A 25,231-nucleotide genomic window follows, 5' to 3' on the forward strand; every position below is an offset into this window, starting at 1 on the left:
TAAAATTTTAATGCATACTAGAAAATTATTAATGGGATTGTATATCTTTATTACATAAGTTTTTATTGTAAATATAGGGAGAAGCAAAGCATTTTCTCTTTCAGCTGTCTTCATATGTGCATTTCAGTGACATTGTATTAGTCACGTGTTCTTAAATTCTTCCATCACCATTAATAGAAGCTCAGTGTCCCCTAATCTTTATTCATTATTCACAATACATTTTCTGTCGGTAAAATGAAGTCCCAAAGCATAGACTTTTCATTCATAATCATTCTCTAGCTTACTTCTATACTGTCTCTTCCCCATCCTATCAACTTCTTATTGTTCCCAAGAACTCTTTATTTTAGAACTCGTTCTTACCTTTCAAAGTCCAAATTACATATCAACTGTGAAGCTTTTTTGCTTACTCTAACAAGTGGTTCCTCTGCGTGCTGTTTGTGGTTGGATACATTTGCTTCCTTGACATCCTCAGTTAAGCAGTGGTCTCAAGAACAGGAATTCCTGTTCTTTGTCTAGTAAGTCTTCCTTAGTGCTCACACATAGTAGGCACCCAGTAGAGGTTTGTTGAATGAATGTACGCATACTTTTAGATTTTGTTATTTAATTCTATCACGGGATCTGTCCAATTAGAAAAAGTTAATCTCAGAAGCTTTAAAAAATATTTACAGAGAACTTGAATGCAATGACTTTTCCCCAAAACAGGCCTAACACTCAGCTTCACTGTTCAGCTTCAACTGCCCTCTAGTGCAGGTAAGTACAGTCTACATTAGGATACTTAGGTTTCTCCTGCTGTTGAACAATTTGGTTTTTATTTCATGAGTTGAAATAGACTTCTGCTATAAAACTTATAGTGGCCTTGACCAATTTTTATTATCTTTCAGCTCATGGAATGCTGTGTAAATGCCCTGGTGACATCCTTCAAAGAGACTATCTTAGCAGAGTGCCAAGGCATGATCAAAAGAAATGAAACTGAAAGTAGGTAAAACATCACATGCAGTTTTCTAATCCTTTGAGGGGGTATCTTTGAAGCAACTCCTTAATAAATTGCTGTTAGATACATAAGTCTATTTCTTAAAGTGGACTATGTTTAAAGGCAGTGATAAAGTATTTAGCACAGTTAGAATCATTACTTTAAAATTTATTTTAAACATTTCCCCCTTAGATACAAGTATTATTATTTTTTCTTTAAAAGTAGGGCTTTGATTTTAAAGGCCAAGTACACACATGCTGTATAATAGAATGAGACATTTGAAATTTATATAAAACCGTATAGTGAGTCATTTTATAAAGTAATCATATACTTTGTTAATAACACACATTTCTTCTCTCTCACACACACACACACCCAAATTTTACATTTTGAGATCTGGCGTGTATTTTTTAATTATATAAATATATTTTAATAAAGATACTGTATAGAGATGGCAAAAACTAAATAACTATAATAAAAATATACTTATTCCCACTACCCAAACATAACATTTTAATACAGTACTCTCCAGATTTTATTATACCTATCGACAGGCTCGCAGTACATTTGTAGTTGCATTAAAGGTAAGCCTGTTAATTCTCTTAAATTTGTTTACACTTTAGGAGTAATTCCTAGTAAAAATCAAATTACTCTTTTGTTTAACTAAAATCATTGCATTTCCATACTAACTTAAGAGTAGTGCCTCTTCAAAAGAGTTTAGTCATTACCAATACTGTGAGGTAGGTTTTTGTGAAAGTGAATTAAATGGTATAACAATGAGGAAATGCTTTATGACATGTACTAATCTTCCGTGTAAACATTTTTACTTCTTAAAATTTAAAGCACAGTATTTCCCCTCTGATTCTTGTAGTTGATTCAAAACTGAAAAGGTAGACTAGGAAGTCCTGTTTAGCTATAACAACTTCTAAACCAGCGGGACCTACTAAGTACCATTTGAATATTCTAACTACTATATACATTCTAGACATATGAGATTAATTTAAGAGAAAATTTATTTTGTGGATTAAATAATTACATGAGTGTATTATATCCTTTCAGAATTACATTTGATGTTTTCATTGATGGACAAAGTTCCTAATGGGATAGAACCAATGTTGAAAGACTTGGAAGAGCATATTATTAGTGCTGGCCTGGCAGATATGGTAGCAGCTGCTGAAACTATTACTACTGTAAGTTTTTTCTTCAGTGGCAATGATGAATGTACATCAAAGCTTTTCTTCTTTTGTCTATTTTGATTACTATTTTAAATACCCAAATGCAAGATTGAGTATTTAAAATAGTATTTGAAATAGCAAAACTGCAATTTTGAAACATTTTCATTTTAAAAGGAATTCTTCATAAACATTTATATTTTCTCAGTTTTATTTGTATGAGTATTTTCTTTTAAAACTCAGTTGAACGTAATGCATTTCATTTCTAGGACTCTGAGAAATATGTTGAGCAGTTACTTACGCTATTTAATAGATTTAGTAAGCTCGTCAAAGAAGCTTTTCAAGATGACCCACGATTTCTCACTGCAAGAGATAAGGTATGTACTCCTGTATAGCAACACTTTTCATTGAAAGTGCTACTGTCAAAATGGGCTTTTAATTAGAAAGTTTGCATCCTATATATCAGATTAAAGACCCAGCAACTCATTTCCCCAGGGCACCTTTGTTTATTATATTGAGTTTGCTGTGTGTGTCTGTGCGTATCTGGTATTCCTATGACCTAGAATTTAGCTAAAAAGTTATTCTGTTTTTTACTTTTTTCAGGAATGTGTTCCTGGTTTTGAATGTTATTGTTATTAAATTCTTTGTCGTCTTTCCTTCAGACTGAACTTGAAATACACTTATCTGGGAACTTCCTTGACATACAGCCAATCCCACGTGGTGCTGGTCTGTCCCCTCCTCTGTTCTCTCAGAGGCCTCATTTATGCTTTTACTCCAAGTGCCTGCCATTGGCATTGCGGGCCGTCCTTCCCTCTTCTCGGGAGTACGGGGCAGTGGTATAGTGAAACGCTGTTCTCCTTAGAGTCTTTTTATTTTTTCCTAAACTGGTGTCTTTAATGAACAAATAAGTTCATTTCAAACAAACAAAAATTTATGGTATTTTCAGTGGAAGTTCACATGACAAATTAGGTTTTCATTTAACAATTTCTATGTAACTTGTTCAATGACATTATTTAAATGTTTTAATCCTAAGGAAAACATAAAATAAGTTTTTTAAATAGAACATATTAAGAATGGGTTAAAGGGAAAACAAATGTTATAATGTTAAATTTTAGCCTACCTATGTCTGCATCGATGCCCTTTCTGATGTACTCTGACTACTCCCATCCTTGCTGGGAGTCCACCAATGGAGTCTGGCATTCATTGTCATGCATAACCTTTTGCAAACTGGGTGCTCAGAATTTAAGCTTGAATACACTTCCCTTCTTTCTCTTGGATTTTATTATTTACAAATCTTGGATAACACAGGATGATTTGCTTCTTCCATGTGGCCTTATCTTACACCTCACCTAGATGGCTGCTTGTTTTTTTGTTGTTGGTTTTGTTTTGTTTTTGTGTGTATCTTTTTTTGAGTTACATTTTTTTAATGCCAAACTTATCACTAGAAATTAACACTAATTTTCCCCAGTAGGCTTCCCCTGCTCCCCACTTCTTCTCTTCACTTTAGTTTGTCTACTTAAATATAAGGAGCTACTATTAGAGGAGGAGTTAAGGGTAGTGGAATGAGTTCCCGACACAGGGACCAAGAGATACAAAAGCTCCAATGCAGAAATACAATTGTCACGTGTAAGAAACAACCGAAAAAGGTCATTGTAACCAGAGCAAGGGGAAGAACGGTGGGAAATTAAGTTAGAGAGCTAACAAGAGGCTAGATCATGTAAGATTCTGATAAAGAGTTTTAGTTTTTACTTTGTGAGTAGAATGGGAAGTCACTGAAAATTTTTGAACAGAGTAGCTGGACCTGTCTTTCTTTTTAATATGACTGCTTGGCTGCTGTAAAAACAATGGACTGGTGCAAACGAGAGGGGCCACAGTGGAGACCCAAAGCCCATCTGTAGACAGTTGGACAGCCCCTCACAGAAGGGTCGCAAGGAAGGGATGAACTAGCCAGGGTGCAGTATAGTACCAGTAAAACATACAGCATCTCTCTATTTTTTAATGCTCCTCCCCCACACACTATAATGACCCAAGTTCTACCTTACTAATCCGGCTAGACCAGAGCATGTGCACTGATACAGATAAGAGCTGGACACACATGAAATCTAGACAGATAACACCCTCAGGAACAGTAATAAGAGTAGCGATAGCGTGAGGATAGGGGGAGGGTGCGGGGCTGATCGCAATGATCAGCGTATAACTCCTGCCCCTCAGAGTAGCGAACAACAGAAAATGGGTGCAGTGAGAGAGCAGAGGGTATAAGATATGAAAAGAATAACTAATAATTTATCAAGGGTTCATGAGGGTGGAGGGACAGAGGGGAAAAAAGAGGAGCTGCTACCAAGGACTCAAGAAAATGTTTTGAAAAGGATGATGGCAACATATGTACAAATGTACTTGATACAATGGTTGTATGGATTGTTATAAGAACCCCCAATAAAATGATTTATTTAAAAAACAAAAAACGATAGACTGAAGGGTGCTAAAGAAGAAGACATAATATGAGTTAGGAAATTATTTAAATCAGTAAAGTGATATTGGAGGATTGGCCTGGAGTGATAGTAGGTAGAGGTAATCAAAAGTGGTTGAAATCCGATTCTGTTATGAAAAATAGATGATACAGGATTTGCTAATAAATCAGATGTGGAATGTGATAGAAAGAAACCAGTCAAGATTTGGTTCTAATCAATTGGAAGGAAATACTTACTGAGATGGGAAAGACAGAAAGAAGTGGATTTTAGGGAGATGGTCCAAAAGCAACCAGGAACTCCATTTTCAGTGTTACATTTGAAATCTCTGTTAAACATCTGTGTGAAAGTGTTGAGTATGGATTATACGAGTTTGAATGATTGTGAGCACCTGGTTTGTATCGGGTGCCAGTGGAAGCCCAAATCCATTTGCCACACTGGAGTAAAATCTCCCCTGACCGTAATCGAGGGATGTGAATAGTCCTGTAATCAGAGCGCCGAAAAGTCAATTTCACACATATAGTTAGACTAAAGTGGAATGGTATCATTGGCTCTTCCTTTTGACCCATTTTAAAGTAGTTTTAGTTTAAAAAAAGTTTTTTAAAGGTGAGGAAATGCACGTGGATTAAGGCTGGGGTTTATTCCTTCTAACCATACACCAGGGATGTGACTCGCCTTAATGTCATGCAGAGTGCATTAGAAATGCAGTTAGATGACAATTTAACACCTTATCATTTGAACTCCATTTTGAACCATTTTCACATTGGTCTAGTTCTTAATATTTTCTTCTGAAGTTTTTCTCCATTTTATTGTTGTTTGGTTTGTTTGTTTTTAATGTTTTTTCTGTATGTGAAATCTAGGTTAGGTGGTAAGTCTGTAGAGTCGGTAACAGAATTAATGGTTTCTTGGTTATGTGGCAGGAGAAGTTGGGGGCAATGGGAAGATAATAACAGTGCAAGAAATAAGAAAATGTTCTAAAATTGATTATGGAGATGCTTGTACAACTCTTAACATGATTGAACTGTTGAATTCTATGAGATGTAAATTATATGCTAATAAATCTGTTTGGTTTTTTTTTAAAGATAGTTTGAGTGGGCCTGGAAAGCTAAATTTGGGAGCATCAGCATAGAGAGATGGGATTGAAGAGACTAGATATAGTAACCAAAGTAATATGTACACATATTAAAGAGAAAAACTCCAAGGTTGTCCTAGACATCCTAACATTTAGTTGTCATAAAGGTGAAGAGGAACCAGGAAAGGAAGACAAGTAGAAAGTATCTTCACCAGGAGGGTTTGCTGCCTCTCGGGAACATTATGTGGGGGTCCGCTGTGGTGTGCAGCAGCACGAAGGGTGTTGGTGGTTTTGACAAGACCACTTGAGGCGGGGTGGGGTGGGGGACCACTAGTCGCGGTGATAGTGATCTGAAAGCATGACTGGATGGTTGCTGGTAGTATGGCACACCAGAAGTTGAAGACAATGAGTTAGATTATTCTTCAAGTAGTTTATCTTAAAGGAAGGAAGCGAAATGAGGCCATAACTGAAAGTGGACTAAAGCAAAAAGGACTGTTTAAGGCAGATGAACGGAAATTGGTGAACTGATAATGCAAGCAAAAGGAGTTATGTTGACAAGAAAGAATACAATCTCAATTTCAGAAGAAGGGCTTCTTTGTGCTGTGGATTAAAAATAGTTATTCATGATGACAAGAGAGAATGAGGAAGATGACACAGATGCAGGTAGCTGTGGTCTGTGGAGGTTCCCCTGCTTGTTTCCTCTGTGAAGTAGGAAGCTACATCAGCTGAGAGTGCACAAGGCAGATATGTCATAGAGATTTGAGAAGAGAGGAGGTGAGATGAAACTCTACAAGAAAGACAGCATGACTTTTATCAGACCAAATGCACCATTAACAATCAATAAAAATGAACATAGTCTAGTGAATTTTGTAAGTATAACAATTCTTTGCATTTAAGTGCTGAAAATAATGCTTGTGTTGTATTTTGACTTATTTTCAGGCATACAAAGCAGTTGTTAATGATGCTACCATATTTAAACTTGAATTACCTTTGAAGCAGAAAGGGTGAGTTTTTCAAAACTATATTTTTTTAATTCCTAAAAACTTTTGAGTATATTAAATGTTAATAGACATGGAACCTAATCTTACTATGTTTTGGTTTGTTTTTTTCATGGACTTAGCTACCCTTAATTTTTTTTAATCTGTAAAATATAAGGAGAGCAATTGGTATGCTCATATAATACACATGGAAATGCAAAATGGTACAAAATAATTCAGCCTGTTTGGAAAATAATTTCCTTCTAAACTTTTATAACATCTTCTAGTGATCACTGTGCACTTAACACAAGACAAAGCCATTCCTTGCAGGATATTGACTGTAGAGTAATGATTAAATTATAACCCTATAAAAACCTGTAAATAAATGTTTATAGCAACTCTGTTCAAAATCACTCACTCTACTCTCATGTAATCCCTGTCAGAACAATAGGAGCCACCAACAGTCAACTTTTATTTTTTATTATTTTTAAATCATTTTACTGGGGGCTCGTACAACTCCTATTACAATCCATACAGATATCCATTGTGTCAAGCACATTTATACATTTGTTGTCATCATCATATTCAGAACATTTGCTTTCTACTTGAGCCCTTGGTATCAGCTCCTCATTTTTTCCCCCTCCCTCTCCATCCTGAACACTTGTTAAATTATAAACTATTCTTATTTTTGGCATGTCTTACATTGTCCGACCTTTCCCTTCTCCCGCTTTTATGTTGTCTGTTCCCCTGAAAGGGGGTTATATGTACATCCTTGTGATCGGTTCCCCCTTTCGACCCTACCTTCCTCTTCCCCTCCTGGTATCGCTACTCTCATTATTGGTCCTGAGGAGTTTATCTGTCCTGGATTCCCTGTGTTTCCAGTTCCTATCTGTACCAGTGTATATCCTCTGGTCTAGTCAGATTTGCAAGGTAGAATTGGGATCATGATAGTGGGGGCGGGGAAGCATTTAGGAACTAGAGGAAAGTTGTGTTTTATAGTTGCTTCACTGCACCCTGACTGGGAATGTCCAATTGCCTACAGATGGGCTTTGGGTCTCCTGTCCAAACCCCACCTCATTCACAATGATGTTATGTGATTTTTTGTTCCTTGATGTCTGATACCTGATCCCATCGACACCGCATGGTCCCACAGGCTGGTGTGCATCTTTCATGTGGGCTTTGTTGCTTCTGAACTAATGACTGCTTGTTTATCTTCAAACCTTTAAGACCCCAGACGCTATATCTTTTGATAGCTGGGCACCATCAGCTTTCTTCAGAAAGTTGGGTTTTTATATACACATACTTACAATGTAATTGTGTTTTTTTGGTGAGTTCTGTACTCATGATGAGTCAATACTAGGAAAATAACACTTGAATGCACAATACATTTGAAAATTTTTAATGTAAGCTAAATTATACACTGTCTATAAAGATAGGATAAAGAATACATGTAAGACTTTAAACAAGGATAACAAGACATTAAATTGGTTTAAAATGTTGGAAAAGTAAAATAGAGATACAAATTTTTCTTTGTTTTAGAAGAGTTTAGTTTTTAGAAAGGGAGATAGTAGGTAACACATTGCTATGAGATTTAGGTTACATTGGATACATTTCAAAGAGTAATGTAGCAGTTTTATCTTCACGTGTTAATAATGAAAAGCTTAATTAAGATGCATGAATTTACCGTATATTCTTGAGTATAAGCCGACCCAAGTACAGCTGAGGCACCTAATTTTACCACAAAACTACATTTAAAATGTGCTGGGAAATACTCAATTCATACATGAGTATTTACGGTACCTAGTTGTTTGGTTTTAGTTGTTGTTGTTGTTAAGTTTTGCAGATACCTAAATAAAGTAATGTAAAATAAAATGATGGCAAGACTGGGGTTAGGCTATGCAATCTCGAGGAAAGTACTCAGTTAAGGAGGTACTCATTTTCTGCATCATGTGAATGTAATGTCAGCATTTAGGGACCCTTAGGAGTCAATGTGTCTCTTTAAATATTGTATCCTGGGCTCCACATTGCCTTTTCCTCATCCCAGCCTGTGTCACTAGGTTATGTAAGAAATAATGTGTGATAATTTATAATTTATCAAGGGTTCATGAAGGAGGGTGGGAGAGGGAGGGGAAAATGAGGAGCTGCTATTAAGGACGCAAGTAGAAAGAAAATGCTTTGAAAATGATGATGGCAACATGTACAAACGTGCTTGACACAATGGATGAATATATGGATTGTGATAAGAGTTATAAGAGCTCCTAATAAAAGTATTCAATTAAACATTTTTTATAAAAAGAAAGAATGTGTGGTAGGTAGGCCTTAGAACAAAATGTTTATAGATATCCATCATTGTTTATCACTACTTTACTTTGCCTTTTAGGGTGGGATTAAAAACACAGCCAGAATCAAAATGCCCTGAGCTGCTTGCCAATTACTGTGACATGTTGCTAAGAAAAACACCATTAAGCAAAAAACTAACCTCTGAAGAGATTGAAGCAAAACTTAAAGAAGTGGTACCTATTTTTTTTTGTTTAAAAAATCATAATGACCTTAGCTGTGAATTTGTTTTATGCTTATGACTTTCTATGATAAGAACTAGTGAAAGATGTGTGTCTGTGAGAGCTAATGTTAGGAAGTTGTACCGCGTAAGAATGCTACACTGTAGATGGACTCAAAGTTGCCTGAGAGAAAATAGCATTTAACTCTTTTTGATTCTTTTTAAGCAAGTAAATTTTAGCTCCTAATAAAGAAAGAAAAGTGGGCCTTAAGGTGTTTAGAATTATCGTTGGGAGAGTAGGAGATTTTACTCTCTCTTTTATGACAAACCAAGATAGATAGCAAAAAATTAATAGCATAGATAAGAAACATTACTTTCATTCTCATAGCAGTGATTCTGATTGTTGGTGTGATGATAAGCTCTCTAATGCAGACACACACAAAAATGCAGGTACAGCAAAAAAGCCAGGAAAGGCAAGTGCCAGAGGAAGCGAAGAAGAGAAAATTGGGGAAGAACTAGTGACTTTCCACTTAACAAATACTCTCACAGTTTATTTAAAGCCTGGTACACCTTGAAAAGTAGTATTTCTAGGACTGAGCTGTGATTAGATTACAGTTTCAAATTTATGTACTTTCCAGTACTATACCAATGAATGTTTTGAAAGATGGATGATTTAGGAGGCCTGTCTCTTTATGCCTACATAAATTTCTGATTTTTGGTGAATAGCAGATGTACAGAGATCTAGTTGAGAGAGCTAGCTAGATTACCTAAGAATTGAGAATAATTTTTGTTTTCCTTACAGCTCTTGGTGCTTAAATATGTACAAAACAAAGACGTTTTTATGAGGTATCACAAAGCCCATTTGACACGACGTCTTATATTAGACATATCTGCTGATAGTGAAATTGAAGAAAATATGGTAGAGTGGCTAAGAGTAAGTAAACTTTTCTTTTTAATATTTTTTTTCTAATCTAGCATATGATTCATAAGTGGAGATACATTTTAGAAATATACTTAATGTAAAAGAGATAGGAAACATTAATACCTATTAGAGTATTTTCTTAATCAAAACCTTCAATAAAACATCTTTGTTATTGATATATTTTATTGGTTCACATTTATTTGTACCTCTACATTAATTTGAAATTTATCTGACTCATTAAGTTACAAACAAATCATTTTATTTTTGAGGTGTTTTCATTTTGATAGAATTTAACTTTTAAAATAAATCTATCCTTAATTGTGTGTGTGTGTGTGTGTGTGTGTGTGATCACTTAGTTTATGTATTTATACTCACCCACATTAACACGCTTGTATAGTTCAAATTACAGAGAGCTCTTGCTTGAAATAGTAGTGCAAGACAGGAAGATATGCTGAGCAAACTGAAACTGCAAAGTGATCTTAATGTTACCCTTCATATATTTCTTTTTTTTAATATTCTAATTAAATTTGTATTATTATATTGAAGATGCATAATTATAGTTTTTTCTTCGCCAAGGCAGTCAGGTACATTAAGCTAAGTTCTGCACAACAGAATTCAGGATAATTCCTCATTTTCAAAAGTCTTCAAAGAAGTCCACAAAACCACATTTGGGGGAGTAGGTATGACTTTAGTGATTACAGTTACCTCAGAAGAAACATTTGTCCAGGTTTTAATTTTCAGTGTTTCAACCAATTCTTTAAAAAAAAAAAATAGTATTGTTGATCTAAATTCACCTGTCATATACTTGCTTAGTAAAGGCACTTTTTAAAAGTTTTCTCTATATCCTCACAGTCAGTTCTAGTGCTCCCATCCACCTCTCATTTAATTTTGTTTTAATAATTAAGATTGCTACTGTATTTCTTTAGCATATTGTAATTTGAAACATAAACTTTGGGGATTAAAATGTTTTATTTCTTTGTTTAAAAGATAAGTACTTGCTAATCATATATTTGATAGAAACTTGTATTCAGGATATGCAAAGAACTCTTATAGCTCAATAGTAAAATGGCGTATGACCCAATTATAGAAAACAAGCAATGGATTTCAGTAGGTGTTTACTAACAGAAAATATACAAGTAGCCAATGAAAAGGTCCTTGACATCATCAGTCATTAGGGAACTGCCAATCAGAACCAAGCTAATAGCTAAAAGAAAAACACAGACAGTGACAAGTGTTGGCGAGTCAGTGGAGCTGATGGAGCCTCACACACTCCTGGTAGGGTTGTAAAACAGTGCGGCCTCTTTTGAAAACGTTGCCTGTTCCTCGAAAATTGAACATACAGCTGACCATGCAGTTTGTTGATACTAGTGGCTTCCTCGAGTAGAACTGGTTTATAGGGTCGTGACGCTGTGACTTTTGGAAGCAGACCCCCAGGTTGTTTTCCTGGGTGCGTCTGTGAACTCAAGCTTGTGGCAAATGCTTGCCATGTTTGCCACCGAAGGATTTCCAGAGCTACTACTATATGGCTCAGCAGATCGATTTCTTAGGCCTACAAGAGGAATGGAAACATACAAAAGTGTCTACACAAATTCTTAACAGCATTATTCGTAGCTCAAAGTGGAAGCAGCCCAAAGCTTTGGTCAACTTAGGAATGGATAAACAAAAGTGACAGATGCATATGTGGAATATTAGTCCGCCACGAGAGCGCTGAACTCTCGATAGGTGCTACCAAATGGAAATAAGCCAGACACAAAAGGACAAATATTACATGCTTCTACACACATGAAATACTGAACATAAGCAAAACCATAGCAACGGAAAGTGCTGGGCGACGAGGATGCAGGAAGAACGAGGAACGCCGGCTAAAGCATATGGTGTTTCTCTGAAAAGCGATGAAAATTATGACGTGTGCACAGTTCTATAAACACACACCTGCAAATAAGTGTACATTTTAAAGGGTCACTTTTATCTTCTTTGTTGGCAAACTGCTTCTTTTCTCTTAAAAAAAATGTGATATGGCTTTATCCCTTGCATGCTTTGCTCTATCTGAACTAAATAACAGATGACTACAGATTTGAAGAAGTGATCCCATGCCCTTCTTACTTATATCGTGCCTAAGAAGGCCCTCGTTTGTACTTCATGCAGGTACTCACAGTTAATGTAAAGTGACAGCTGAAACTTGAGCAGTGTTGTGGGGAACTAGTGTCTGCTAACTAGGCTACAGGAACTGAAATTTGTGTATGTTTATGTTGAGACACGCAGAGCAAGGAATACCTGTACTATGTTACTTAGTTCTAAAAATACAATGTTTTAGGTGTTAGCTATAAACAGCCTAATAAGAAAGAGAATACTTTGATATTGTATCATCTAAATAGGACTTTGTTTTCCATTTAACAGTTGTTCTAATTAGATAGATTATTGTTGCCGCTTCTGTCTTTTCTTTGTAGGAAGTTGGAATGCCGGCAGATTATGTCAACAAACTGGCCAGAATGTTCCAAGACATAAAAGTATCTGAAGATTTAAACCAAGCTTTTAAAGAAATGCACAAAAATAATAAGTTGGCTTTACCAGGTAGTATAATTCAATGCATATTTAAAATTCACTACACCAATTTGTTTTCTAGTAATTAACCATAAATGTTAGCAGTTAAAATCCATATCCCTTAGAGTCAGCTATCCAGACAGAGTATTTCCTTATCCTCACTTTGAAATTTAAGTTGACACTATTATTTAATTTGAATTATATCCACTGTCCTGACTATTGTAGATTTATATTTTCTAATCTTTTTGCCTGTAGCCGACTCAGTGAATATAAAAATTCTGAATGCTGGTGCTTGGTCAAGAAGCTCTGAGAAAGTATTTGTCTCACTTCCCACGGAACTGGAAGATCTGATACCCGAAGTAGAAGAATTCTATAAAAAAAATCATAGTGGTAGAAAATTACATTGGCATCATCTCATGTCAAATGGAATTGTAAGTAGATATATTAGTTCAGATATTAATTTGGCTGAAAGTAGCAGAGCTCCAAATAAGTGACATCAACTCCAAAGAGTTTAAACAAACCAGGGAGTCCCTAGGTAACACAAAGGGTTAAGCATTCGACTACTAGCCAAAAGGTTGGCTGTTCAAAGGCACCTAAGAAATCAGGCCTAGCAATCTGTTCCCAAAAGACACAGCTTTGAAAATGTAGAATCAGTTTGACAGCAACTAACAACAAGAACACAAGATCGCTCTTTGTGCCTTTCACATGGAAAAGCTTGACCCAGTCCAGTGATCTGTTCCATGCTGTTATAAGGGGCGCAAGCTCCTTGTTGAACCACCATTCTTAGTATAGCCGTAGTCGGCATAGTCCAGTATGAATTCCACCATGCTGTGTCTCATCCAACAGGAACAAAAAGGAGCAGGCACATCTTTTAATGGTATATTCTAGAAACTTCCTCCACTACTTCTATTTGCATGTCATTGGTCAGAGCTGAGTCATATGTCCACAGTATGCTAAAGGGGAAGCTGGGAGTTGTTGAGCCTATGTTCTGGGCAGTCCTTAAGGTCCGCTAAATGTTTTATTACCATGTATAAGATACTGTGTGTGTTACTTTATCTAAGAGATACTATGTTAGTTATGTGACGTATAATAAAATAGCATCCTAAAGAGGTTCTCATTTTCTCTATTGTAGATAACGTTTAAGAATGAAGTAGGTCAGTATGATTTGGAAGTAACAACATTTCAGCTGGCTGTGTTGTTTGCATGGAATCAAAGACCCAGAGAGAAAATCAGCTTTGAAAATCTCAAACTTGCGACTGAACTCCCTGATGCTGAGCTTAGAAGGACGTTATGGGTTGGTTTGTTTTATGTTTTTAAAATAGTATCCTGTCATCCAGCAAGCAATACATAATTATCTTATAAGAAATTATGAAATAATAACACTGAACTAATTGCCAGCCAAAGGGAAAAAGACCAGATCCTTATTTGAAAGTCAGCATTATATGAAAATGGAGCATCATTACATAACTGAGAATTATGGTCCAGCCTAATTGACACATAACAATCATCAGACCTATATCATCACTCTCACTTTGCATATTGGTGTTGCTTATTGCCAGGCATTAATGTTATTCATGGGAAAAAATGTTGGATTGTAGATTTTTTCACTGTTGTAAATGTGAAATGTCAGATAACAAGATAGTCAATGGCCACTTCCTCTAATTTCTAATCTTCTAATTGCAAAAAGGGCATTTGTTGCTTCCTGATAACCAGCTCATTCCACCCACTGTGCATTGACATTGCTATAGTTATAGGGATTGCCTCTGTCGATCGTGCTCCAGATTGATCCGAGTAGTTCGTACTGTTCATGGACACTGTTTTCTCTCTTTATTTGTTGTAGTCTTTAGTAGCTTTTCCAAAGCTGAAACGGCAAGTTCTGTTATATGAGCCTCAAGTCACCTCACCCAAAGACTTTACAGAGGGAACCCTCTTCTCTGTGAACCAGGAGTTCAGTCTAATGTAAGATTGATGTTGATTGATCTAAAATAAATGTGTTGTTTGACTTCTAGTGTTTTGTTTTGAATTAGATAATTCTTTTTCTTTAGATGATATGTAAAACACATTCTTTTAAACTAAATACTTTATTTCATTTAGTTGTTTGTTAAACAAATTAGTAAATTAGAGATATTTTACCTCTTTGTCATATTTTCCAAGGATGCATTTTTGGTGGCTGACAAAAATACTGGTGGTATGTTTCATCTAAAAATAACACTTTTTTTAAAAAAACTGTGAAGCAACTGATTCGACAGAAAAGCAACTGAATTCACAAAACCATTGTTCCTTGAAGTTCCAATTAGAAGATTATGCTGAATCACGAACCCTAGATTGTCAGTTATCTGACTACTTTCATTCAATAAAGGGAGGCTTCAAAAAAAGTTCATGGAAAAATCATCGCTTTCATTTTTTTCCTGAATTTTTTGAAGCCCCTATGTACATACGGTGTGTGACATATATGTCACAAGAGTCTTTATCTTAATACTTTGGAGAAAAATTAGAAAGTGCATTTTCAGTAAAGCTCTGTTGTTTGTTCAGGTGCCCTGGTAGCATATTGGGTTGTTGGTTGGACTGCTAATCACAAGGTCAGCAGTTTGAAACCACTAGCCGCTCCATGGGAGAAAGATGAGATTGTTTTTCTGCCTGTAAAGAGTTACAGTCTCAAACCCAAAGGAGCAGTTCCATCCAGTCCTACAGAGTTGCTATGAGTTGGTTTTTATTATGTTATTTTTTTTCTTGAAATACATCTTTATGCTAGTTTTCAGACTGTTTCTAAAACTTTATCTTAGATGGTGCTGTTTTATTTCAAAAGTTCTTTCACTGTAAAATAGTTAATGTTTTAGTTTGATCTGTATATCATTATTTAATTTTTTTAATAGAAAAAATGCAAAAGTCCAAAAAAGGGGTAAAATAAACTTGATTGGACGCTTGCAGCTCACTACGGAAAGGATGAGAGAAGAAGAGAATGAAGGAATAGTTCAACTAAGAATATTAAGAACCCAGGTTGGTATTATTAAAGCAAATTACTTTTCCAACCTTCTTGAAATTATACAATCTTAAAATTTATTTTGAAGGTATGTAGTTCTTCAAACTTTTTGTAAGGAAGAGCTAATGTTCATTTTATTTGAATTAAAATACTAAGTCATATGGATGGTACTCTCTTCGCTGTTGAAAGATATGGCTGAATGGCTTCTGGTTGATTGTAATTTATTGAGTGGATGAAACCTAGGTATCAGGCCACGACTCCTCTTGATTTCACTAGAATATATGGATCTCAGGAGCAGGTTATAATTGTAGGATTAAATTATTTAAACTTGTATTTACTTTTAAGACTATTAATTCCATTATAATATGAAATTAAGAAATTTAAGCTAAAAAAATTATAAGTTATCAAGGGTTCATGAGGGAGGGATAGTGGAGGAGGGGGAAATGAATTGATATCAAGGGCTCAAGTAGAAAGAAAATGTTTTGAAAATGCTGATGGCAACATATATTAAAATATGCTTGACTTAATGAATGTATGTGTGGATTATGACAAGAGGTGTATGAGGCCCCCAAAAATGATTTTTTTAAAAGAAATTTTATCTCAAACCTGTTTTTTCTAATACCCATTCCTACTTTAAAAACATATTTTAAAAATAGGGTTAGAGCACTATCTGAATATGATATATGATACATCCTTAAAACTATATGGCTGTTAACTTCAGAAATAATTTTATTAAAATCATGTCTACTTTTATTATTCCTCTGTAATATTGTTTGAAATGTCTGGTGAATACAATAAAATATGAAGCAAAAGAAAGGAAAACATTTTAAAAATTCATTACTTATATATATGAGAGAGTACTAGAAAAAATAATAAAAACCATTAGTTTTCCTATATGCAAAATAAGTAAATAATTAGAGGAGAAAATAAAATGAGAAAGCATAAAATCCATACATATTTACTTAAAAAGAAATGTCTGGAATTTATGTGAAGACTATGAACCAGAGATTCAAATCAATGCCACCACAGACTTTTTTTTTCTTTTAAAAAGTTGTTATTGAGGTATAATTTGTATACAGAGAAATAACACATTTTAAACTAATTTTCTGTGAGTTTTTAAAATAATTTTATTGGGGGCACATACAATTCTTATCACAGTCCATACATACATCCATTGTGTCAAGCACATATGTACATTTGTTGCCATCATCATTTTCAAAACATTTGCCTTCTACTTGAGCCCTTAGTATCGGCTGCTCATTTTCCACCTCCCTCCCCACTCCCCCCTCCCTCATGAACCCTTCATCATTCATAAATTGGTATTATTTTATCATATGTTACACTGTCCGATGTCTCCCCCCCACTCCCCCCACCTTCTTCTCTGCTATCCATCCCCCAGGGAGGAGGCTATACGTAGATTCTTATATTCAGTTCTCCCTTTCTACCCCACATTCCCCCACCCTCCAGGCTTCGCTACTCTCACCACTGGTCCGGAAGGAGTCATCTGTCCTGGATTCCTTGTGTTTCCCATTGCTCTCTGTGCCTATGTACATCCTCTGGTCTAGCCAGATTTGTAAGGTAGAATTGGGATCGTGATAGTGGTGGGGGGTGAGGGGAGGAAGCATTTAAGAACTAGAGGAAAGTTATATGTATCATCATTGCTACCCTGCACCCTGACTGGTTCATCTCCTCCCCATAACCCTTCAGTAAGTGGGTGTCTGGTTGGCTACCAGTGGGCCTTGGGTCTCCACTCTGCACTCACTCACATTTTACAATGAATTTTTTTTGTTCCTTGGTGCTTGATACCTGATCCCTCAACAGCTCGTGGTCACACAGGCTGGTGTGTTTCTTCCATGTGGGCTTTGTTGCTTCTGAACTAGATGGCCACTTGTTTATCTTCGAGCCTTTAAGACCCCAGATGCTATATTTTTTGATAGGCACCATCAGCTTTCTTCACCACATTTGCTTATGCACACGTTTGTCTTCAGTGATCGTATCAGGAAGGTGGACACCCACTGATAAATAATTTTTAGTTCTTTGATGTCTGATAACTGTTCCCTTCTACACCTCGTGATCACACAGGCTGGTGTGCTTCTTCCATGTGGGCTTTCTTGCTTCTCAGCTAGATGGCCGCTTGTTTACCTTCAAGCCTTTGAGACCCCAGGCACTATATCTTTTGATAGCTGGGCACCATCAGCTTTCTTCACCACATTTGCTTATGCACACATTTTTCTTTAGCAATTATGTCGGGAAGGTGTGCATCCTGGAATGCCAATTTAATAGAACAATGTGTTCTTGCATTGAGTAAGTGCTTGAGTGGAGGCCCAATGTCCATCTGCTCCCTTAATACTAAACCTATAAATATATGCACATAGATCTGTTTCCCCACACCCTTTATATAAATATATTTACATATGTACATTCCAGTCTTTAGACCTCTATAAATACCCTTTGTCACCTAGTTCTTTCCTCTATTTCCCTTTATTTTCCTCCTGTCCCACTATCATGCTCAGCCTTATTTGGGTTTCAGAAATTTCTCTTGGTTACCTTGCCCTTGCTGAATCCCTACCAGGCCTCTCACACCCTCCTTGCTACTGATTTTGGATCACTTATTGCTCTCCTGTCCCTGGGTTGGTCAGCACCACCTCCTTACCCCCGCTTCTCCCTCTCCCATGTCCCCCCGTAACCATTGGTCCCGTTGTTTTCTCCTCCAGACTATTCATCCAGTCTATCTTACCTAGATAGATCTGTACAGATAATAATATGCAGCAAAAATCAAGTCATAGCAAGACAGGCGATGAGTGAGAACACAGCGATGACAACAAAAGGGGAACCCATTACCCGTAGAAGAATAAATTAATTAAAAGAAGAAAATTTTTAAAAGAAAAACAAACTGAAAATAGATCAAGGTCTGATTTTTTTATATCTAGGCGTGTCCTTCAGTTGGTCCAAAGGGGTACCATGCTCTAGGCCAGTCCCACCCCTGAATCTCCAGTGTTGTCCCCCTTGATGGCCCTAGGCCATCAAGGGGGACTGCGTGTCACATAGTGGGATCAGCCATATTGTCCATTCTGTCCATTGGCTGTTCAGAGCGGGGATATCGTCCTCCAGGCCTGATGGGCTAGGATCTGCTCCATTCTCTCTTCCTCCCCCTTCATTTTCTCCCATTTGCTCTGATCAAACATGCCCCTCTCCCCTAGCTGCAGCTTCAGTGCCGTCCTCTCAAGTAAATTCTTCTGGGGTGAGGGGCAGTTGTCCATGTAGCTGATTTTGGGGGAATTTTCTATGAGTTTTGATAAATGTATTTATCTGTGGCCACCACCCAGTTAAGATACAGGACATTCCTATTCAGTAATATACCCATGATTCCTGTCCAGCTAATCCTTACCCCGATCCTGTGTCTAATTTCATCATACTTAAACTCTGCCCATGCTAAATTGTCATATAAATGAATTCACATAATATTTTTGTGATGGTTATGGAAAGGGAAAAGATTATTCAGTAGGAAGTGTTAGAGAATTTACAATTTGCGAGGAAACCAGGGTATATTCCTGCTTTGCAGTAAGAAACAATCCTATTTTGAGATAGATTAGAGTTGGGATGTGTAATGGAGTGACAGGTCTAATCACACGACAAAATGTGAAAAGTTATTTTAAACTGATGTATAATTAAATCCAAACCAGTAACTTAAGCAAAATTTTAGGTAACATTCAGTTTCTTATTTCCTCCTTTAAAAAAATCATTTTATTGGGGACTCATGCCACTCGTCACAATCCATCCGTCCATCGTGTCGAGCACATTTGTACACTTGTTGCCATCGTCATTCTCAGAACATTTGCTTTCTCCTTGAGGCCTTGGCATCCTTTTCTGATTAATCCACCCTTGTTCTTTGTTCTTTCGCTGATGGTCTCTGGAGTTCTTAAGTGGCTGTGGGAATTTCATTTGGTCTTTTGATGAAGGAGGGGACCTTCAGGCAATAACAGTTGGGGTAGTTTCCTGTGTTTTTGTTTTTTTGACTGTTACAAAATGATTTTTACCTCTCACTGATGGGAATTTGACATTCTGCCATTACCTACTGTTGATGTCTGCAGCAACTGAACTCATGGCTTGTTCTTTTTCCACTTGGGAATGGCTGCATGAGCTCATCCCTCCTGCGGCTGCCTGTTCTCTATTCTTACTGAGCTCGTGAGCTCACTTAAACTCTGCCATAGCTTCTGTTTGTTCCTTTGGCCTGCCTACAGAGTAAGTACACTGTCATCCTCATTATCTACTGCAGGGTCACTCTACCCTGCTCCTAAAGGTCTTGCGCAGCCCCTTAACTCTGCGTCACAGGGCAGCTCAGGAACAGTGCACGTGGTTTCCATCATGCGGTGGCACTTCCTGAATGATTTTCAGCGTCATCCCAAATGGGCACCCGGACCAGAGCCCCCCTCAACCAGAAACTAGGGCTTTTGCCATTACTACTCTTCCAGTAATCATGCCCAATCTCTATTAACCATTAAGGCCTGAAAGAAACAAGATTTTCTTTCTCCTCCTGTCTGACCTGGGAAGTAAACTTCTGTGATCACAAGCCTTATTTGGTATATTAATGAGATATGAGAAAACTGAATGTTTTTTTTCTCTTACTTAATAATGCTTTTTTTCCCCAAATCTGTTGCTTTGCAGTGAAATTCCATTTTGAATGTTAAAAGGTAAATAAGGGAGTGGGGAGGGATGGGGAAAATGAGCTAATACAAAGGGCTCAAGTAGAAAGCAAATGTTTTGAAAATGATGAGGGCAACAAATGTACAAATATGCTTGCTATACAATGGATGTATATATGGATTGTGATAAGAGTTGTGTGACCCCCCCCAAAAAAAGGCTTTTTTAAAAAGTAAATAATACCTTTTCATATTTCATTTGTAACAAATTTTAATCTCCCCTAGGCATATAGATGCCTTGTGTAATCTGAGAAAGTGTGTACTGAAAAAGACAAAAGAGAGATCAATTAAAAATTATTCCCATTAATAGTGATGAAAGAAATTTATAGGTTTAGTGTTAAGTGTTTAGTATTAAGGTAGCAGATGGACCTCCACTCAAGTACTCCCTCAATAAAAGAACACTTTGTTCTATTAACCTGGCATTCCATGACGCTTGACACGTGTCGCTAAAGACAAAGCGGGTGCCTGGCTACCAAAAGATATAGCGTCTAAGGTCTTAAAGGCTTGAAGGTCAACAAACAGCTATCTAGCTCAGAAGCAACAAAGACGACATTGAAGAAGCACACCAGCCTGTGGGATCATGAGGTGTCAATGGGATCAGTTTTCAGGTATCAAAGAACAAAAATCATATCATTGTTAATGAGGGAGAGTGCATAGTGGAAACCCAAAGCCCATCTTAGGCAACTGTACATCCCCTTACAGAAGTGTAGCAGGGAGGAGACAAGCCAGTCAGGGTGCAGTGTAGCAATGATGAAACATAAAATTTTCCTCTAGTTCTTGAATGCTTCCTCTTCCCCACTATCATGATCCCAATTCTACCTTACAAATCTGGCTGAACCGGAGGATGTACACTGGTACAGATAGGAACTGGAAACACAGGGAATCGGGACAGATGAACCCCTCGGGACCAGTGGTGAGAAGGGTGGACACCAGGAGTGTGGAGGGAGGGTGGATTGGAAAGGGGGAACTGATCACAAGGATCTCCATATAACCTTCTCCCTGGGGGAAGGACAACAGAGAAGTGGATTAAGGGAGATGTTGGACAGTGTAAGGCATGACAAAATAATAATTTATAAATTATCAAGAGGTCATGAGGGATGGGGACAGGGAGGAAGGGGAAAAATGAGCTGATTAGGGCTCAAGTCAAAAGAAAATGTTTTGAGAATGATGAAGCATTTAATTAGGTTAGTAGTACATAAAAATAATATTTGGTAAACATAGAGTAATAAACCAAAACCAAATCCACTGCTTTTGAGTCATTTCTGACTCATAGTGACCATATGTAGGATTTCCAACATTGTACATCTTTGTGGCAGCAAATGCCCTCACCTTTCTTCACTGGGACAGTTGGTGCGTTCGAACCTCTGACCTTGTACTGGCTTTGAAAACACACTCCCAAAGGCCTATGCTACTGATCAAAAAAGAACACTGAACAGAAAGCAGGGGAAATTCTTTATAAGGAATTTGTGAAATCTGAATTGATGCGCAACATAATATACAGTCGTGTACATATTGTGTTTACGGATGAGAGAATTTTTTACCATGTGAGGGGAAAAGGAATAGAAAATCCATCCAAACATTAGCAGTGGTTTCTTTGAGTTAGGCAGGTTATGGGTGATTGGTGATTTTCAACGTCTTCATAACAAAACATTTTCTTTCATAATCAATCGAAGAAAAATTATATTTAGTTTATAAGTAAAATAATTTCATCTCAAGATTAATGTCCTAATGATTTCTGCTCATGTTAGATTATGAAACATAAAAAGTGACTTTTGAAAAAAATGTGACTTTTGGTTTTGTAGTACTAAAATATTAATACTCTTGTGCTTTTTTTTAGGAAGCTATCATACAAATAATGAAAATGAGGAAGAAAATTAGTAATGCTCAACTGCAGACTGAACTAGTAGAAATTTTGAAAAACATGTTCTTGCCACAAAAGAAGATGATAAAAGAACAAATAGAGTGGCTAATAGAGCACAAATATATCAGAAGAGACGAATCAGATATCAACACTTTCATATATATGGCATAACTTCTAATGTCACGGACATTCTCAAAAACCCACGTTTTGGAGTGCTTTGGCAGAAAGTTGTAACAGTTTGTGCTGGAGAAAGGTTTATTTGGACTTTGATTACATAAATATTAAAATCTCTGCCTTACCTTACAAAACCAGTCTGTTTGCCAATCGCATTAGTTAGCATGATGGCATCCCTTCATGTTGCACACTCTTGGCAGCATGCTGTTCTGTGAGAAGCCTGCCTTCATGAAGAGCCCATTAGGAACTTTGAAGAGGAAATTTGATTTATACCCACCAGGAGAAATGCACTCAAGAAGGGGATCGGTGGGGTTCTTGGTTGTTTTTTCTCAATTTTTTTCTCTAGTTAAAAAAAAAAGTACTTGCACAAGGAAGGATCTTCAGATATCCATGCACTGAAAATGCTCCCCCCCCCCTTTTCTTTAAATACAATTAGGAATAAAAATAGCACTCTTAGTTTCTTTTGATGAAGTGTGAGCTGGTCTGAGTAACATTGAGGGCAATTGTAGGTGAGAAAACTTGCATTTTAATAATACCAAATTGTTCAAGCACTGCTTCCGTATACTGACTGGATCTTAATTGTGACCCAAAATGGCATTGAATATTTCCAGCTTAGAGAAGTTGGTTTTCTTTTACCAGGAGACTGCCGGCTTAGTTGTTTGTTGCTATAAATGATACCTTTTTAATCCTAAAAGGCTGGAAAGTTGGTTTTGGAAAAATGAAGTTATGTTCATTGTTGCTTATAGTGTTTTAAAAAATTTTTTATGAAGATAGGTCACTATGATTGCAGAGTCAAAAGAGCGAAACAAACATGTTAAGTGTGTTTGTGAACACATTTAATATTTATATATAGGTACCTAATATTTATTATGTCATCCCTAAATTTATTTTAAAAATGAAGAAATCTCCTGTCCTGGTATAATACAGTTATGTACCTGGTCTTTTAAGCTGTAGAATGGAACTATTTTGGTATTTTAAAGTCTCCTGCTTAGGGATGTAGAGCCTCGGGTTTCTGCGAAGGAAGACTTCCTCTTTTACGAAGGTACTGGCGAAATATCAGTGACGAGAAAGTAGAGGGAAACCACAGGGTCAGACTCTCTGGAAAGCAGAAGCAGCATGGTTGCAATCTTACCTGAACAGTAAACTTGCCAAATATGTGTACATATATATTTATATTTTACAAAGAAACCGTTTAAAAATGTTAAGTGAGCAACACTTACCTTGATCCTTTCAGTCAGTCCAAAGTAGCAACTTAATTTGTTGCTGGCAACAGAATACGCAGAGAAATGGAGCATTTCAAAGGGAAACACCGTCTTCCCCTTGGGAAAGAATGGCTCGACGTGGATTTTTATTCTTTGTGGTGCATGTTTCAAACCTTCTTGCAAATTATTTTATATCTTATCTGAAATTAAGTAATAATTTAACTTTCAGTTTTGAAGATAGTACAACATGGAGCGCTGAAAGGCATACAGTATTATGTTACTTAGCAGAGTGCTCTCGTGGACCTGAAATCTGTTGCCAATCTCAGAATGCGTTGTGAGCCGCTTGCTGAAAGAAAGAAAAACATCTGAAAACATTTAAGGTTTTGTTGGCTCTCATCCCATTGCCTGTTCTGAAACTCATGGGAATTGGAATTTTGTTTATAACTGAAATGGTTATACTTTATTTACCCTTAAGGCAGCATGTGTCAATTATTAGATCAAGTGTACTATTCCAAATGAAACTAAAATTAGTGCTCATTTAGTGTTCTTTAATGAAATGACTACTAACAATGGATAAGTTTCAAATTTAGAGAAAATAACCTTCTAATGACTGATAAGACACCCTGATGTGTAATGAGTAGTGAGGTATTGGCATAATCGCCACAACACAAAATGCCAACAGAGGAAAGAATTGGGTAAAATTACAAGCCATTTTTTAAACTTTAAAGGTTTGTTATTTTAAACCATACTTGTTCTCAGCACTTTTTTGGAATTTCTAATCTTTTTGGTCATTTAATCGAAGGAGAGCCATGATGTTTTGATTCATAAAGACAGATTTATTGTAAAAGTGGGTAATTCTAAATCCATGGCAAAGTTTTCTATTGAATTTTATAAATTGTTTAATAGCTAATTATGACCTAATTGTATGAGAGGGCTTCAAAATGTTTGGAAAAATTCCTTTATCTTTTAATTCCATTTTTCCCAGGAACGTTTTGAAGCCCCCTCATATTTTCTGCATCTGAACAGCAGTAAATACTTTAGAATTACACTCTGCATCATCTTTTCTTTCTGTATACAGCAATTTAACAAATTTTTGATGTTTTTTAAAACCTTTTAGTTGACAAGGTGCCTATACCATTATTGAATTTTCTTTAAATGTGTTTTGACGACAGATAAGTTCATTTAAAACAGTAATCTGAAAAACAATCACACCAGCAATTTGCTAAAATACAGAATCACATTATTATTATTCATCCCTTCCTCCAAATTACATGTCAACTTAGTGCTAGCTGAGCAGGTAGAAATCCTGACATAGGTAAGGGTAAAGAATCCCAACCAAAAAATGCCCCATCCTGTCCCATTCCTCCGCCCCCCCACCCCCCCACCCCCCGTGGTAGTGTGGCAACAGGACACTTCGGAGAAGAGACTCGGGGATCTCTCAGCCTCTGGTTTAAAGATGTGTCCTCTGGAGAACGCTGGCATCTGTTATCATCATCCCATTGCCAGAGTAAGTCGAAATGAGACATCTATGAAGTAAAAATATATAGAACAGTTTTAATGCTTGCAGTGAGATAGATTTTAACACATCACTATTCCAATGATTTTGAGAATCTTGAAATCAATTTTGAAGTCTTCCAATTTGTACATCCACCGGAGAGGTCCTTGAGGTCTGTAAACCTGTTTGTTTAGATCTTCTGC

The 25,231-nt window shown here is 36.6% G+C and overlaps 1 protein-coding gene across 1 annotated transcript in view; it reads left to right on the forward strand.

The window, feature by feature from the left end:
* Positions 1-22,757, forward strand: part of CUL5 (cullin 5) — an 87,438-nt gene extending 64,681 nt beyond the window's left edge. Inside the window, exons 8-19 of the mRNA XM_075546550.1 lie at positions 882-975; positions 2,030-2,160; positions 2,412-2,519; positions 6,619-6,683; positions 9,037-9,169; positions 9,956-10,087; positions 12,523-12,646; positions 12,872-13,047; positions 13,749-13,910; positions 14,457-14,575; positions 15,490-15,613; positions 22,134-22,757. Of these exons, the coding sequence (XP_075402665.1) occupies positions 882-975; positions 2,030-2,160; positions 2,412-2,519; positions 6,619-6,683; positions 9,037-9,169; positions 9,956-10,087; positions 12,523-12,646; positions 12,872-13,047; positions 13,749-13,910; positions 14,457-14,575; positions 15,490-15,613; positions 22,134-22,328 (1,563 nt within the window). The 3' untranslated portion in view covers positions 22,329-22,757. The remainder of the gene's footprint in view (positions 1-881; positions 976-2,029; positions 2,161-2,411; positions 2,520-6,618; positions 6,684-9,036; positions 9,170-9,955; positions 10,088-12,522; positions 12,647-12,871; positions 13,048-13,748; positions 13,911-14,456; positions 14,576-15,489; positions 15,614-22,133) is intronic.
* Positions 22,758-25,231: the final 2,474 nt, after the last annotated feature.

The sequence above is a fragment of the Tenrec ecaudatus genome, chromosome 4, assembly GCF_050624435.1.
Source record: "Tenrec ecaudatus isolate mTenEca1 chromosome 4, mTenEca1.hap1, whole genome shotgun sequence".
Classification (NCBI taxonomy): domain Eukaryota; kingdom Metazoa; phylum Chordata; class Mammalia; order Afrosoricida; family Tenrecidae; genus Tenrec; species Tenrec ecaudatus.